The sequence below is a fragment of the Sprattus sprattus genome (assembly GCF_963457725.1).
Source record: "Sprattus sprattus genome assembly, chromosome: 17".
NCBI lineage: Eukaryota > Metazoa > Chordata > Actinopteri > Clupeiformes > Clupeidae > Sprattus > Sprattus sprattus.
Genome location: NC_137915.1, coordinates 20594300 through 20611047, shown reverse-complemented (window position 1 = coordinate 20611047; position 16748 = coordinate 20594300). Strand labels below are relative to the sequence as shown.

General features: G+C 42.4%; 2 protein-coding genes across 3 annotated transcripts; both read left to right on the top strand.

Moving 5' to 3' along the window:
• The first annotated feature begins 3262 nt into the window (after positions 1–3262).
• eif2s3 (eukaryotic translation initiation factor 2, subunit 3 gamma) lies at positions 3263–9111 on the top strand. The gene is made up of 12 exons (XM_080854898.1): positions 3263–3343; positions 4013–4076; positions 4323–4450; positions 4553–4674; positions 4825–4919; positions 5217–5375; positions 6716–6850; positions 6970–7064; positions 7344–7488; positions 7664–7833; positions 8300–8472; positions 8755–9111. The coding sequence occupies exons 1-12, from the start codon at positions 3275–3277 to the stop codon at positions 8816–8818; spliced, it is 1419 nt and encodes a 472-aa protein (XP_080711024.1). The 5' UTR covers positions 3263–3274; the 3' UTR covers positions 8819–9111.
• A 1436-nt stretch (positions 9112–10547) lies between these two features.
• Positions 10548–16746, top strand: zfx (zinc finger protein X-linked). Of its 2 annotated transcripts, XM_080854936.1 has the most exons (8): positions 10548–10626; positions 11581–11677; positions 11854–12156; positions 12415–12567; positions 12791–12928; positions 13270–13401; positions 13757–13906; positions 14031–16746. In XM_080854936.1, exons 2-8 carry the CDS (start codon positions 11614–11616, stop codon positions 15308–15310), a joined length of 2220 nt encoding a protein of 739 aa, XP_080711062.1. In that variant the 5' UTR covers positions 10548–10626; positions 11581–11613; the 3' UTR covers positions 15311–16746. The 2 variants fall into 2 exon arrangements, with proteins under 2 accessions (XP_080711062.1, XP_080711063.1); XM_080854937.1 differs by lacking the exon at positions 13270–13401.
• The last annotated feature ends 2 nt before the right edge of the window (positions 16747–16748 follow it).

Sequence of the window (16748 nt, the reverse complement as noted above, 5' to 3'; positions counted from 1 at the left end):
ACGTACAGGACCATCTGAAGTTTGCCATTGCGCACTTGAAGGATTCTAAGGAGGATTGGGAGACAGAATGTGGTCAGATGATACCAAAATCAAGCTCTTTGGCATCAACTCGACTTGCCGTGTTTGACAGGGGGGGAATGCTGAATATGACCCCAAGAGTACATCATACCCACCATCAAGCATGGAGGTGGAAACATTATGCTTTGGGGCTGTTTCTCTGCCAAGGGTACAGGACGACTCCACCACATCAAGGGGACTATGGATGGGGCCATGTAACGTGGAATATTGGGCTTGAACCTCATTCCCTCCCATTGAAAACGCAACCTTAAAGATTTGGAGATAATCTGCAAAGAGGAGTGGACCAAAATCCCTCCTGAGATGTGTGTAAACCTGGTGACCAACTACAAGACACGTCTGACGTCTGTGCTTGCCAACAAGGGTTATTCCACCAAGTACTAAGTCATTTTTGTCAGCCAGTTTTGCTAGGGGTTCAAATACTTATTTTTTGCATCAAATGCAAATAAAGTCATAAATGTTATAAAATGCATTTTTCTGGATTTTTTTGTTGATATTCTGTTTCTTACTGTTAATATACACCTACCATTACAATTATAGATCACACATTTCTTTGCAAGTGGCCAAACTTGTGAAATCACCAGGGGTTCAAATACTTATTTTCCCCACTGTATATTTACTAGGGGTGCATTGCTTGCATAAACATGAAGCCTTTTATGACTAAAACAATATTAATGACTTATTGTTCATTAGATATTACTCAAGTGCTTCTGGAAATATCTTAAAGGAATTTTTAGACGCCAAACCTAAAATCATCCCCGGAGAGAAAGCCGATGTGTCTTCTCTGGTGGAGCAGTAGATGTCTTGCGACACAGAAAAGGCAGCCTGTCCATATCCATTATCCTTATAACTCTAAATTCAACAGTTAAATGAGGTTTATTCCTTTTCTAAATCATCAGATAATCCTCCATGAACATTTATAATCTTATAAGCATGTTATGACCTTAAGTCAGCCTGGGATATAAAGGCATCATCCACTTTCTGTGAATTAAGAGAGATTAATCATATTTCTTCACTTCCTGGGTTGAGATAACAGGTGAGATATCACTCATTGCATTTTTACCCACCATTTCTGTCTTGTAGACCTTCAAACACTTCCTGTGTACTCTCATGGAGATCAATACATGGGTGGATGTTGTAATCTTCTAGAAGGGGACGCTCACACTAATTGCTGGTTAATTGCACTCTCCACTGGGCTCGTCCAATCATCTTGTTCAGTAGATTTTCATGCATCTTTGAAGCAGCAGAGAAGAAATTCCCCTTTTGAGGCTTACTGGGCTTACTGAATTCAGTGACTCATCACAACAGAGCACGTCACTCACAAACTGACAGGCTATTTTTGATGCAGAAGAATTTACGTTTTTCTTGTACAAAAGCTTCAGTGTCTGTAGCTTCTGTTTCCACAGGAACAAAAGCTCGTCTGCACCCTTTCTGACAAGTCATGCTGATCAGTTGTTTCAATAGTCATGGCTTCTTACTGCAGTCCTATGTGCACTTCTCTGAAACACCTTGCTTGACATTTTCTGAAGACAAGGTAAACATGACTTTCCGGATGTTAAACTGGAAGTCGTTGTGACTTTCCCAGAAGAGCAGTTGTTGGGGTCATCAGCACATGCTGGAGTGATACTCTCTGAGGCCAGTGAAGAGCTGGAAGAAATACAGTAATCTAAAATTACATTTTCCACAAAATTGTCACCAGGTGAACTTGAGGATACTGCTTCACAGGCTCTGTAAGTAAGAGCTAATGACCCCTTTCAAGGCATCTTCTGTGCAGGCATCATGCTGAGGCTCGGCCAAATTAACCTCCCCAAAAGCCACAAAGATTTGTGTGCTGTCACCATGAACCTTACTGAGAAGTGGCCTGGTTTTGGGCTGTAGCTGCTTGCACCTAGAATTTGTCAATTGTACTGCTGCGTGCTAAGCAGGGAAATAATCCAGTGCCTGCTGCATGTGTCCCTGTCTGTGGATTTTCAGTGTCAGAGGTAGGCATGTGTTTACCCCACAGAGGGCTCACCAAATTAAGTTTAATTTGCTGTTAACTCATTTCCAACTGATTCTGATGCACATTCAAGGGATTCTATTACTGATATAATCTCCTCCACAAATGTATCAATTATCATGGAGGCAACAGGGTAAACAGACTGGGAAGAGCATCCAGTTGGAAATACTTTTTCTTTCACATTGACTCTTTGTAACAACAGTGTCAGAATAACAATGACCACTTCAAGACATGTCAAGAACTTTGACCTTCTCAATGAGAACATCCCTGATGGCCATCTTTGCCTTCTTATGGAATTGCTCACTTGGTGGTATATATCTCTTGCCTTGTTGGAGACTTGTCCAGTTTTCTGGTCAGACGTTTCTTCCTCTGGGCCTTTGATTTCAAACCATCATATTAATATTCCATAGGCCTCCAGTCCCTCCAGGATTTTCAAGGGTTTATTGTGATTGTTGATAAAAGTGCCTGAATTTACTTTGCAGTTGTCAAAACTTGCTGTTTTTATGTACTGAGCCCAGCAGGATTATTCAAGGGTTTGTTGCCAAAAGTTAGGCTATTGATTTGCAGTGAAATAAAATCAATCCCAAAAAGTGCAGAAATTCCATGAGAATATTCCAGGAATATTGCAGTAGATATAGAAATTACAGTGCAGAATTGCAATTACGGAAATTTGTGAATACACAAAATCCTGGAGGGACTGCCTTTCTATGCCACAGATATGTCTCTGCGTCTTCAAGTTTGAAAAACTACAAACAAGATGTGTGTGACGTATTTTAAAGGAAAAGGACCTGTAAAAGTTTGCGCAGGGTTTTGTTTGAAATGTGTTAAAACCTGAAAAACCTTTGTTCTTCGTGGGACTTATCATTTGAGCGCCGTATAATATCATATACAGCAATCTTAATATCCACAAATAGTTCCCGGTTCCTCAACAACCACCCTTTTGACAGAGATTTGCTCGTAGCACAGGATTGCATCAGCCGTGCCTGAACTCTCCTGTTTTTAATTTCTGTCTACAATCTACGAACAAATCTACGAAATAGTACAAAATTAAACCGGCACAGAAACCGAAATAGGTTGAACATCTTATGATATACTAGAATGAAATTAATGAAACAACTATTCAGAGCATGTGAATAAAATTACCCTAAAAGCTAGTCAGGCGATTTAATTGGGCTACTTCAATTCCTTTTTCCGTTCAAGATGGCGGGTGACGAGTCTGGAGTAACGCTGGGCCAACCACATCTAGCAAAACAAGACCTTAGTAGCTTAGTAAGTATTTACTGTATACATCTAACAAATTCGTGTATGTATTGGGTTGGATATGATTGTTTTTGGCCAAGTTAAACGGATTTGTTTAGGTGGTAGACGGGTTCCTCGCATGCCGGTAGCACATGATACTAGTGATGGAGCTTGTGAGGACCCCATTGATAAAAAGCCATGGACGGTGTCAAGCTATATCCAAGGCTAGCTAGCCATTCAACATCAGTTGTGTTGTAGCATATGCGTTTCGTTTCGGACAAATCACACATTATTTTCTGTGTTGTCATGTGTGAAGTATCTACTTCAGTTGTAATGAGGTGAAACCATAAAGCCACATACTTAATTTCCGACACGTTTCTGTTGTCAGGTAACCTTACTGGCGAAGGTTTGAACGTGAGGTATGCTCGACAGCTATCCTCCAGCCATACTCTAATAAATGACATATGTTGTCACGAATTATATACCATTTTATTGCGATATGTTGGTTAAATTGGTTGTTAATAGAAAATACATTGATAGAAGTATATTCAGAGTTGAGAGGTTCGTTATGACGATGACATCCAACGTATCACGTATAGTGGCAAGTGCAGCCACAACGGCGAGACTCGACGACGACAATATTACACGAAGAACTGTTCCCTGTTGTGTATATAACGTTGTTTTTCTTCCTCAATTTAGGATGTGAGCATACTGACTCCTCTATCTCCCGAGGTCATTAGCAGACAGGCCACCATCAATATTGGTGAGACATTAAGCATCATTTCAGGTCTTTCATGAAGAATATGCAATCTATGGACTTTAATACTAGAATGATTGTCTGTGTCCCTTAAACTACAGAAATTCGAGCTGGCCTATATTTTAAAGCAAAATCAAATAACCAACTATAACTAATAGTTTTGTTTCTAACACTCATTGCACATATATAACCTGTGGGACTACACAGACCGAGCCATGCCTTTATTAACATATGTTGATTACTGATTCCCAGGTACCATTGGCCATGTAGCACACGGGAAATCTACTGTAGTGAAGGCCATCTCCGGTGTGCACACTGTCAGATTCAAAAATGAACTGGAGAGGAATATCACGATCAAATTGGGATATGCCAACGCTAAGGTAAGTCAAGAGGCCCATGTCATCGATATGGCTGTCTTGCTTGTATAGTAGTAATGCATCACAACAGTGCAGCTGACTGATGCTATTGGGTTTCCATTTTAGGTGTACAAACTGGATGACCCCAGCTGCCCTCGGCCTGAATGTTACAGGTCATGTGGAAGTAGCACTCCTGATGAGTTTCAAACAGACATACCTGGCACAAAGGGCAACTTTAAACTTGTCAGGTAGGACTCGATTAGAAGTACTATGTCCTCTGTTGGATGTAATTGTATTATAAGATATCTACTGTTACTGCAAGATAAGCGTTACATTACATAAGCATAGAACAGCAGGTATTGTAAGTGGCTCTAATACACATTTGTCCTGTCTTTCAGACATGTTTCATTTGTAGACTGCCCTGGTCACGACATTCTGATGGCCACTATGCTGAACGGCGCTGCTGTCATGGACGCTGCTCTTCTTCTTATTGGTAGGCTTGATATTTACAATACATGGGTGGTCTTATCCCTGGATGTCAGATAATAATCTTGAAGGCTAGACTGATATAGACTCACAAAAACACTGTAAACTGTTCAGATTAATGGGGTTCTGTGGTTTTTCACTGCATAGTTATCTGGATAAACCTGAGATCTGTACAATGTGTAATGTAACTGAGACACAGAAAGTTATATTGCGTGTTTCATTTGTTTATATTTGGTTGCAAATGGACTGTGAGTACTCTCTGTCATTCATGAATAACATGGTGACCTTCTGGTGTTTTTCACAGCCGGTAACGAATCCTGCCCACAGCCTCAGACATCTGAACATCTGGCTGCCATTGAGATCATGAAGCTGAAACACATCCTGATACTGCAGAATAAGATCGACTTGGTGAAGGAGAGTCAGGCTAAGGAACAGTATGAACAGATCCTGGCCTTCGTACAAGGTATGTTAGCCTATTGGTTAACTTTTGTTTGAGGTGCAGACCTCTTGTGGCGCTTTGGAATGCTTTTGGAAGGCATGGATGTGAAAAATTATTATATATATATATATATAGATTTCAAAAGTAATGAAATGTGTCATTCAATTTCCATGTAAATAATATAGGTTTGTAGAGGGACACTTGAGCGAGCAGGTTTGTTAAGTAAATTTGATGTCTGTATTTCAGACACCAGGGCTGTAGGCCACAAACCTTCTCTATGGAAGGTTTAGTTGAGGTAAGCCAGTGTTGAATCTGGTGAAGTAACACCGATTTGTCACGGGATACAGTGTTGTTGTCTGCTTGGAAATGAGCTGAATGTGAAACAGCCTTTCGTTGCCTTTAAGGTTTAGTCAGATTTGATACTGGAATGAAATGCAGCGATCATTACCGTGGGTGATTGAACCCTGATTTGACATTCTACAGTTTTTTAACACCAGCCTTTGCCAAAGTTCGGCATTTGCTCTGGAGTAGTTTTTATTTGACTAGTTGTCCTCAACCTCTTTTGTTTGAATTGTTTTCTCAGTCTGCTTCATTGTTGGTGTAAATCCGTTAAGCCTGCACACTATTGTCTAACTGCATGGTGGAGGCCATCTGTGTAGTTTACAGCTGTAAGGGTAGCGAGTCCTTTAGGGGTTTGTGGGCAGCTTACTCTACAGCAGGCGTCCTGGGCTGTCTTTAAGTGGAGTGTCATCTGTGAAATTTGCGCTATAGTTTTCCAATCCTCCAGTTTTTGCTAAGTAATGCAATCTAGATAGATACAGGTGAATATTGGAGATTGATGGAGTGTGTGTGTGTGTGTGTGTGTGTGTGTGTGTGTGTGTGTGTCGTCTTGTTTGACATTTAGAATAGTCCTATTTGCGAACTCTGTAAAATAGTGAATGTTTGGATATGAATGGGATTTCTAGGGGAAGTTGAGTAAGACACAACTTCTCACTGCTTCTCAAGCTGACTTCTCTTGAATTTCCGTAGCAAGCTAGCACAATATGATGTATGGTAACAGGAAAGGGCGTGGCCGGTCAATGCTTTTTGGTGTTTGTAAGAGCTGCAAGCCAATGATTTGCAAGGATGATGTATCCCGTGCGTGTGAGTTGTTGAACAAGGTGGACTGAAAGAGTACCCCCGCTTTTTTTTATAAACATTGCTGTTGAATTATCAGAAGATTCCATAGATTACATGCTTCACAAATGTGTCTGTATAAATCAGGCCTTTTGGTTTAACACAGTTATAACAATTAGTTCAGATTTTACGTAAGATTGTGGTTGGAAAATTAATATTAAAATATTTTCTTTTCTTCCACCAATCAGGGACAGTGGCTGAGGGAGCCCCCATCATTCCTATTTCGGCACAGTTGAAGTACAACATTGAAGTGGTTTGTGAGTACATTGTGAAGAAGATCCCTGTGCCTATTCGTGACTTCATCTCTGAGCCCCGACTAATTGGTAAGAATCAGCTTGCATGATCATACCACTCATTCCCTGCATGTTTGACAACTTTGTGGTTGTGTGCTTATGGTATGCTGTATGTTGTCAGTATGAAGCAAGGGTGTTTCTTTTTGCAGTCATCCGATCCTTTGATGTCAACAAGCCTGGATGTGAAGTGGATGACCTGAAGGGGGGTGTGGCTGGTGGCAGTATTCTCAAAGGAGTGCTGAAGGTTAGACACTAATGTACTATCTGAATAACTATTAAGTTAATAACCCTTCTGCTGCACCTGGGTTTCTATTGTAATATGAACAAGGTCGTGATGCCAGCTAACTTAAAATCATTGGTGGTATCATCTTATCATATAGCAAAACATCTTGTTATCAAAAACATAGATTATTATTATATCTCTGATATTGCGATGCTTGTTGCAAGCTTACAAGGAGAATGGAATTTATGATTGGCTATGAAAGGTGTTGTTGACACCTGTGTCTTATTTCCTTCATTAAAGGTGGGACAGGAGATTGAGGTCAGGCCTGGTATCGTCTCAAAGGACCATGAAGGGAAGCTGATGTGCAAACCCATCTTCTCAAAGATCGTGTCCCTGTTTGCTGAACACAACGACCTTCAGTATGCTGTGCCTGGTGGCCTGATTGGTATGTGTTTTACGTACTTCTCAAGTCTCAAAGCACCTTGCCAGTCACTGCATACATCCATGCATTCTAACAGCAGGTTTTTTGTCATTGGCATGCACTAGGCGTTGGTGTGCTTTTAATCTGCCGTTCAGATTGAGGTTATACTTACTTTTAACGCTTTTTTTGTACCCTCAAGGTGTGGGCACAAAGATTGACCCAACACTGTGTCGGGCTGACCGTATGGTGGGGCAGGTTCTGGGTGCTGTCGGAGCATTGCCAGAGATCTTCACAGAGCTGGAGATCTCGTACTTTCTGTTGCGGCGACTGCTGGGCGTGCGCACTGAAGGAGACAAGAAGGCAGCAAAGGTGAGCCTTTGTCTCTTGGATTCCCACCCACCTTTGATGGACCCTATTAGTAGGGTCTAGGTTCAAGCAAAGTTTGTCATCGCTGTGTTTCGACGTGTCCTTTGGGGAAACACTGAGCCCTTAACTGTTCCTAACTGTTTGAAATAGGATTTCATGATGGCCTCTTGTGGTAGGAGGATGTGAAGCACTGCAAGATTGTTAATTATTACAAATCATTTAAAATGTATCTTAATCCGACATACATAAATTGTGCCGCAACTATCCACACTTTCTTGGTGGTTAGTAGGGACTTTGGGCACCCTTTCATGTGACCAATGTGTGTGTGTGTGTGTGTGTGTGTGTGTGTGTGTGTGTGTGTATGTGTGTGTGTATATATATATATATATATATATATATATATATATATATCAGTGATCATTATGCCCCTTCAACAGTGAATAACCTCTTTATCTCTTTTGGGCTACAGGTTCAGAAACTCTCAAAGAACGAGGTGCTGATGGTCAACATAGGATCCCTGTCAACTGGAGGTCGTGTGAGTGCTGTGAAGGCTGATCTTGCCAAGATTGTGCTTACAAATCCTGTATGCACAGAAGTAGGGGAGAAGATTGCCCTAAGTCGCAGAGTAGAGAAACATTGGCGGTGAGTGCTAAATCCATTTATACTGCGGTTTTGGTCAAGCAGAATGGACAACAGTGCTACTGTTTGCTACAGATGTTCATGTTACTCTCTTTTAAATGCTAATGCACAGTGTATTTGCTATAAGTTAGAATATTAACTGAACTGTATTTATTGGTTGAGTTTAGAGAACTGTTTTATAGAACTAAAATCAAATGAATAACCATATAATTGAAAAACAATAACTGACTGCTTGGCTATATGGCATGCTCTACCTGTTCTGAAAAGAATTGTATTGATTTACAGTTTGATCGGTTGGGGACAAATCAGGAGAGGAGTGACCATAACACCCACAGTGGACGACGACTGAGAAGCTTGCTGAAAGTGTGTGTTTAGAATCGCCTATCAGCAAAACATACTTATTAAACCATTTTACTACACCATGCAGCTGGTGAGCTGCAGAGTTCAGGGCAAATGGAGGGAAGTGATCTCTCAGGTGGGGAGAGAGGAGGGAAGGTCTTTGGTTGAGATGAAATATTATCTTGATGGCAAGACTGGCCCGATTTCTACATGCTACCCAAAGCTAATAGCAGGGGGTTACACAGGTTTCACAACTATAGTAAACATCTTTCAATTATATCTAATAAAATGTTTTGGATCAAATGCTTTGTTTATTTGTTGTTGTCATTTCCTTATACAACTGGTGACCTCCAGATTTTTTTCATAATATTGAAGTTACACAAAACCCCTAGAGCAACAGAACATTAGCCAAGTAAATCTGCATGATCTGTGGAAACTTTTCCAGTTCACAAAATGAATAATAATGAAACAACGGGTAGTGACTTCAGCATTTCTGAAAACCAGTTTTGTTATATTGTGGTTTTATGAAACAAGCTTTTGTGAGCAAAGGGATTTGAAATAGGTGTTCAGGTGAGCGTGTATTTCTGAGGGGTTGAACGGTGTGAATTAAAAGGGACACAAACTGAAAGCTTTTCCGTGTGATTAGGTTTGTCAATAAATGGATTTAATAACGCAATAAAGTGGAGAGGGGGGACAGCAATATGGTGTACAATTCGGTGAGCCTTAAAATAATGTGCATCTTAGAGTTATAATCAAGTGAGTTCTCAGGTGTGTGTGCAACATATATTACACCTTTGTAACGCTTACATTCTCACCCTATATAATTTTGGAGTTAAGACTGCATCTTCATATTCTAAATTGTGCTGGAACGATGATAAATCCAAATATTACTGATTGAAAGACCGTTAATGTATGAATTCTCTGTAAAGCAATTCACCTGTCGGTATGTAGCGTCTCAAGACGGAAAATGATGTAGGTGTCTGCGATGCTCAGTATAAAATCGCATCATATTGATCAATTTCCATAAATTAATGAATATGTCAAAGGTTGCTTTCCCAAACGATGCACGTACATTCGCTCATTAACATGTATCGTAATCAAAGAGACCAACACAATTGACCGTTTACACACAGCTTCATCAGTAATTTCAATACAGAAATAAATATTGAGTATGTTACTGCTGCAAAAATGTATATATGAAATTAAACATTAATATACACATGATATGGAACATGTCTGGCCATATCATAGTCTTTTCCATAAAATAATACATAATTGCATTTTAGTGGATGCGCCACCGTTTTAACGTTCCTCAGCATATCACAGCTAACCTTAGCGAGAAGCTAGGTAAAAAATTAAACTAGCTAATCACCGCGTCGAGCATCGTTCAGCATTTAAGCGCCGTAGTGTCCATAATACTGGGTGATGTTGAAATGCATTAGGATACCTTCAATACAAACGAAACACCTAAATCGCAAACATAATGTGCTGTATATCCAGTCATAACCGTCACCGAAACATTTTCAACCGTGGCCTGTTCGACGACAATGCCAGCTGCTCCACAGCTCCCTTCCGCATTTTCCTGCGGCTCTAAGACTGTGACGTGTTGTGCTGACGGCGGCCTAAATGCTGGAGGAGCTGGGGGCTGCATCGTATCTTTGTGCATCAGTGGAGCTCCGAAAAGCTCGGCCCCTCCCTCCCTGAGCCTCAGCGGCCCGCCCTGCTTACACAATCCCCCGTCTGAGTCCTGCCCGAGTCTGGTGAACCTATACGGCCTGCGAAACTGCGAAAAGACAGGCCGCAAATTACCCAAAATTGGTAAGCATGCTAACTTGGTCAAATGCAGTATGATAATTCGTTTGCAGTTGTACGTCGAAGCGATTGTGTTTTCGTTACTGATGTACATATCTTTGTTTTTATTCGTAAGAGAGAAAGTCGAGACACGGGCCTTTGTTTGCAGGCAGCCCAGGCCTCAGGAGGCCGCAGCTAGGCCGCGAGGAGGAAAGGGAGGTTCGTCGAATTTGTGTCGTGGTTTGGATAGTTAGCTAGTGTACACGAATACTCGTAGTTTGTGAATATGCTTCTGTAGTGTTTTGAAAGCATAAATAAGCAAACAGCGAATTAGACGAACATTGCAATTCCTTAAAATTGCTGGTGCTAGAAGGTGGCGCTCGTTTTTAGGTGTGGTGTAGAACTCGATTGTCAGGAGGTGGGGATTAACCGCCATGTTAGCTCTGGTTTTAGTCGTATTTTTGCGAATAAAAAGAGAGGGGTGTCAGCACTTAATGTGTTGAAGTCGGGTGAAGTCAACTAGAGTTAATGGGCGGAGCAGTTACTCCCCGACGCGTCTACCTGTTTTCTGTTGTCTTGTTGCAACATTGTTATGTAGACACATCAGAAGATGCACACGGAAGAGCACTCAGATGTTATGCACACAGTCATTTAAAGTCATTTGCCCAATTCTTCCAAAGTTCTACCTATGGCCTCCCAGCCTTTGTACATTCATTTAGGAGAATTTTTCAAAATAATGCAATTTTGCAGTCCTATATGATCGCAGTTTGTTCACCACCTTTAATTGCAAATGTAATTTGTATGATTCTGGCAAAGTTCAGTGAAAGACTGAGAAAGTGTTGACACTCCTGTTTCACATTAATAGACACCTACATCAATGCTCATGTTGATGAGCATTGTATGCGGCTCTTAATGCCTATGCAAATCAATCATCCATTCTGTTTATTTATCCATCATGTGTTATTTGCCCATTTTCGGTAGAACAAAATACAACACAGATGAGGAGTGAAGACAATGGATGAAGTGACTGCTCTCTCCATCCATTCTCAAGAGCCTAAGATCATATTTCATGAATCAGGTGATTTTTTTTTTTTGTGTGGTTTATTTTTGAAGACTTATTGTATGCAGGACACCTTAATTTCGTGTCGCTGTCGCTGTCAAAGTCAAAAGGATCTGTCCCTTTTATTGCCCTAAAAAAATGCCCTACTGTGACCCTGGATGTAAATCGGTCATCTCCTTCTCTTGGACTATCAGGTGGGGATGGCGAGGAAGATGATGGAGTGGTGGTGGAGCTGCAGGAGACTGTTCTGGTCTCTGACATTGATGGAGAAGGCATGACTGTGCACGGTTTCGCTCCCGAGGAACTCGTGATCCAGGACGCCATTGAGGACGTCGTTGCAGAGTATGTGCAGTGTGCCGATGACGATGGGCTGGAGTCGGCCATCTCCGTGGAGACGTGTGAGATGTCCCCTGATGAAGTGGCACTCGAGGACGAAGGCCTCCAGATGGACGACAAGCCGGAGGAGGATGGTTGCGGCGATTATCTGATGATTTCATGTATGTGAAATTCTTTGTTTTGGTTGTCACCACCGCGGCTGATATTTACTTTCCTTGGGCATTCCTTGTTATTCTGATATTTATTACAAAAAAACTCCATCAAGGCTGTATTTAAATTTACAGTTCACTGTGTTGATGTTTAGATCACACCTTGTTTGAAGTAGTGTAACTGATGATGGACATGATATGCTGAAGTTGATATATGTAATATGTAAATGACAATCTAATTCTCTATGTGGTCATGTTTATATACTACAGTGGATGAAGCTGGCAAAATGGTGTCGGGTGATGGTGAAAAGGTTTCGGTGGAAGCTACTTTAGAGGGTCAGGATGGTGAAGATAAGGATGAAGATGGCCAGGAAGTCATCAAGGTGTACATCTTCAAAGCTGACTCTGGGGAGGAAGACCTTGGTAAGATCTGAACCCTCCTTGTTTCCATGACTAAAAAAGTAGTGGTGTACCTGTAAAAATGAATTGTTTTACAAAAATATTATATTGTCATTATGTTTGCACTGCAGTTCTTGCTTTTGAAGTTTTGTTTGTTTTGCTTGCTATAAACTTATGGATATAGTAGGGACAGTGGGACATTATTGTTAAATTAGCACAAAAGTGAACTTTCCCCATTTGCTCACAGGTGGGACAGTGGACATTGATGAAAGTGAGCTTGATGTTGATGAAGGTGTGGAGTTGGTGGACTCCACTGGCCTTCCCATAAGGGAGAAAATGGTGTACATGTCTGTCGGAGATGCTCATGAAACTCAGGATGACATCAGTGAGTGCTTTCATATCTAGAGTCCTTTGACCTCTTATTCAACTGTGTCAAGCTGGAATCTGAGGCATTCAACCAAAGTTGGAAAACATTAGGTCGCTGTCTTTCTCCAAGCCAATTTTATGCATTAGATTTGTGGTATTTACCATATTACTACCAAAATATAAACTGAGAGCTATTAATTCTCTTTACGAACCGGTACCAGACATCCCAAGAACTGGCAGATATACCTCACCAGTTGCTATGCACTTACTAGTGATTGTTACATTATCGCCAGTCTAAGAAACCGATAGTAATAAAAGGGAGGGTCATAAAGTAGCACCCCTGTCTTGTGTCTTTGACAGATGTTGCAAAGATATCGGATGAGGTTTACATGGAGGTGGTGGTGGGAGGAGAGGAGGCGGGAAATCAGCTCTCGTTCAACAGCACCGCACTGAGCAAGGAGTTCATGCCTGTGGCGTGGGCCGCTGCCTGTGGTTAGTTAGGAACATGCACTAGCACGGAGATGATCAGAGAACAACCATATGATGCACCTTTAAACACACTATAAATGGGCATGTGGAATTTGGATGGATTTTGGAATACCCAGTACAGTTTGGACTTACATAAACAAGAAAAACTATTTAAGAGTCTTTAACCCTTTGTTTAAATAAAAAATTGTATAAATGAGTAATTGCCTGATGTTTGTAACATTCTCTACCATTGCTGTCAAATTTAAAAGGTTGTCCATTCAATTTCTTTACCTATGACTTGAGTTTATTGGATCTACAGTCTCAGTGGACTCAGGGTCTCTCCTGCATGCTTTGACACGTGATGAACCTCTGCTTGCAGGTGGAGAGGAGAGTGAGACCTGCGAAACAAGGAACGGGGCGGCCAGCGCTCTCCTTCACATTGACGAGTCCGACGTTATTGAAAAGCTGAATCGGCCACGAAGCAAGAACAAAAACAAGAAACGCTCCGAGCTCCATCATGTTCAGACAGGTATGCTGTTTCCCTGGTACGCTATGGAATGATCCACTTTTCTTCACACGGAATATCCTGCTTACCTTATGCCTTTCTTTATCCCTCTCCCTCTCTCTCCCCCTGCCACCCCACCTCTGTCCAGCCATCATCATTGGGCCTTATGGTCAACCTTTGACCGTCTACCCATGCATGCTCTGTGGCAAAAAATTCAAGTCGCGGGGCTTCCTGAAGCGCCACGCCAAGAACCACCACCAGGAGGTGGTCAACCGGAAGAAGTACCAGTGTACGGACTGCGACTTCACCACCAACAAAAAGGCCAGCCTGCACAACCACATGGAGATCCACGCGCTCAGCAGCAAGGTGGCCCCCTTCGAGTGCGAGATTTGTGGCAAGGAGTTCAACCAGCAGGCGGCTCTCTTCTCCCACCGGCTGCAGCACCACCACCGTGAGCCCAAGCTCCAGATCACGCCACCCCAAACCAATAAGATGCACAAGTGCAAGTTCTGCGACTACGAGACGGCCGAGCAGGGCCTCCTTAACCGCCACCTACTGGCTGTGCACAGCAAGAACTTTCCCCACATCTGCGTGGAGTGTGGCAAGGGCTTCCGGCACCCGTCTGAGCTGAAGAAGCACATGCGAACGCATACGGGCGAGAAGCCGTACGCTTGTCACTACTGCGACTACAAGTCAGCCGACTCGTCCAACCTGAAGACGCACGTGAAGACCAAGCACAGTAAGGAGATGCCGTACAAGTGCGACCGCTGCTTCCAGACGTTCGCCGAGATGGACGAGCTGCTGCAGCACGGGCTGACGCACGAGGAGGCCAAGTCGCACCAGTGCCCACACTGCGGCCACAAGAGCTCCAACTCCAGCGACCTGAAGCGCCACATTATCTCGGTGCACACCAAAGACTACCCGCACAAGTGCACCATCTGTGGCAAGGGCTTCCACCGGCCGTCCGAGCTCAAGAAGCACTCCATCTCACACCGCGTGCGCCGGCTGCACAAGTGCCGACACTGCAACTTCAAGATTGCGGACCCCTTCGTGCTGAGCAGGCACATTCTCTCGGTGCACACCAAGGAGCAGAAGGCCTTGTCCGACAAGCCAGCTGCCGTGGTAGCGACGGCAGCGGTGGTGGCCAAAAGGACCTTTGGGGCTGGAGGGGCTTCGGCATCGGGGCCTAAGAAGGCCTTCTCTGCTGGGGCGGCGGTGATGAAGGGACCCAGGGAGAGGCGGGTGTACCAGTGCCAGTACTGTGAGTACAGCACAGGCGACGCTTCGGGCTTTAAGCGGCACGTCATTTCCATTCACACCAAGGACTACCCGCACCGCTGCGAATACTGCTCCAAGGGCTTCCGGCGGCCTTCGGAAAAGAACCAGCACATCATACGCCACCACAAGGACTTGTTATCCCCGGAATGAGTTGTCAACCCGGGTAAATACCGCTATAGCCGCCGGCTATTCCCAGCCAAGCCGCTGGAAGAACATCAGCTTCCTTGTGGGTCAACATTTTGAAACAGTCCATCCATCATAATGTTTTGTTTGGTCCTTCATGAAATTGCTGTTAAGTGCTATGTTCGCACCCCAGGAAAAAAAGTTTCCCACAGAGCATGAACCTGGCCATGTGTGAGGCAAAGACTGAGGTGTCAGGGCCAGAACTGTTTCTTGTTTGTTGATCTTTACAAGTGGTTTTGTTTTCCCCTGAATTAGTTTATTTTTATTTTTATTTTTTTAATGATTTCTTTTCCATCAATGTTCTGCAATGCTCTGGCTCAAGTATGAATGAAATGTAAAACGAATGTGCCAGATATGAGTTGCTTTGACTTGTAATGCCTTCAGCAAAATACACGGCACTCTAGGAAAAAGCTCCATCATGCAACCTGAGTTCATTATTATTAATTATGTTCACTAACAGTATTTGGTCATGGTTTTTCTGGTATTTCACTTTGAAGACAATCATGGGATAGACTTTTTTTGGCCATGCACACACACAGCTCTGATAAACTCTGAATGGAAGTTGAAGAAGCCTAATGTCCCACCTCATTTAGACTGTTGACATTTAATTATTAATATCTTTATTCTGAAAGCAGATAACAGTGCTAAGTAACAGGCCTACTCTCTATAATTTCAGTTACATTGTATGTGAGCTTTTTATTTGTCTAAACACTTCCACTTGCGCCTTTCCACTTGGCTTCTGTTTTCATTTTTCCCAGTGTTTTTTCTGATGACGAGAGATCATCTGGTTCTCTATGTGGATGTATGCGGGCATGCTCCAGCAATGAGAACCATCCTTACATAAACTGCGGTGCTAGTACTTAATGAATATTTTTGTTAAAAGAGTCTACAAACAAGTAATTAGTTTGGTCGAAATTAGAAAAATACATAATTGCAAGGCTGGTGACTCCTTAAGGACCTATTATAACACTATTGCTTTCACCTGGCAGGTATTTAAGTTTTGTTTTTGTTTGCCCTCATTGCAGAGGGGGGAGGGGAGTGGTATCTTCTCTGTTTAACCAGCAGCACCTACCACAGGCAGCCCTAAAAAGCTTCAAGAAGAGGGGGTAGGAGACACATTTCAGTGAGATTGCTCATGGTACCTGTGACTTCAGACATTTCCCCCTGACCAATGTTACTAACCCCAATCAGTTGAACAATTCCTTGTCAATAACACCATTTTGATCCTACACCTTGGCTACCTGTGGTTATTGTTTTATTTTGTTTGCATAGTAAAGGGGAATATAAGTGTATATATAAGCATTTTTGTATGCAAAGTTTCACTTTAAATATATTGTTGATGTAAACATTTTAACAGAGCTATCCAAAATATGTTGTGTAATTGTATTGGAGGTTATTGTAATAG

What these genes read in the sequence shown, in the direction of transcription:
- eif2s3 (XM_080854898.1), top strand. Translation starts at nt 3,275, where the DNA reads ATGGCGGGTGACGAGTCTGGAGTAACGCTGGGCCAACCACATCTAGCA. An exon ending in GGCAACTTTAAACTTGTCAG is followed by an intron (nt 4,675 to 4,824) that starts GTAGGACTCGAT and finishes CCTGTCTTTCAG; the next exon opens with ACATGTTTCATTTGTAGACT. An exon ending in TGTGCCTGGTGGCCTGATTG is followed by an intron (nt 7,489 to 7,663) that starts GTATGTGTTTTA and finishes TGTACCCTCAAG; the next exon opens with GTGTGGGCACAAAGATTGAC.
- zfx (XM_080854936.1), top strand. Translation starts at nt 11,614, where the DNA reads ATGGATGAAGTGACTGCTCTCTCCATCCATTCTCAAGAGCCTAAGATC. An exon ending in GATCATATTTCATGAATCAG is followed by an intron (nt 11,678 to 11,853) that starts GTGATTTTTTTT and finishes TTGGACTATCAG; the next exon opens with GTGGGGATGGCGAGGAAGAT. An exon ending in TGAAACTCAGGATGACATCA is followed by an intron (nt 12,929 to 13,269) that starts GTGAGTGCTTTC and finishes TGTCTTTGACAG; the next exon opens with ATGTTGCAAAGATATCGGAT.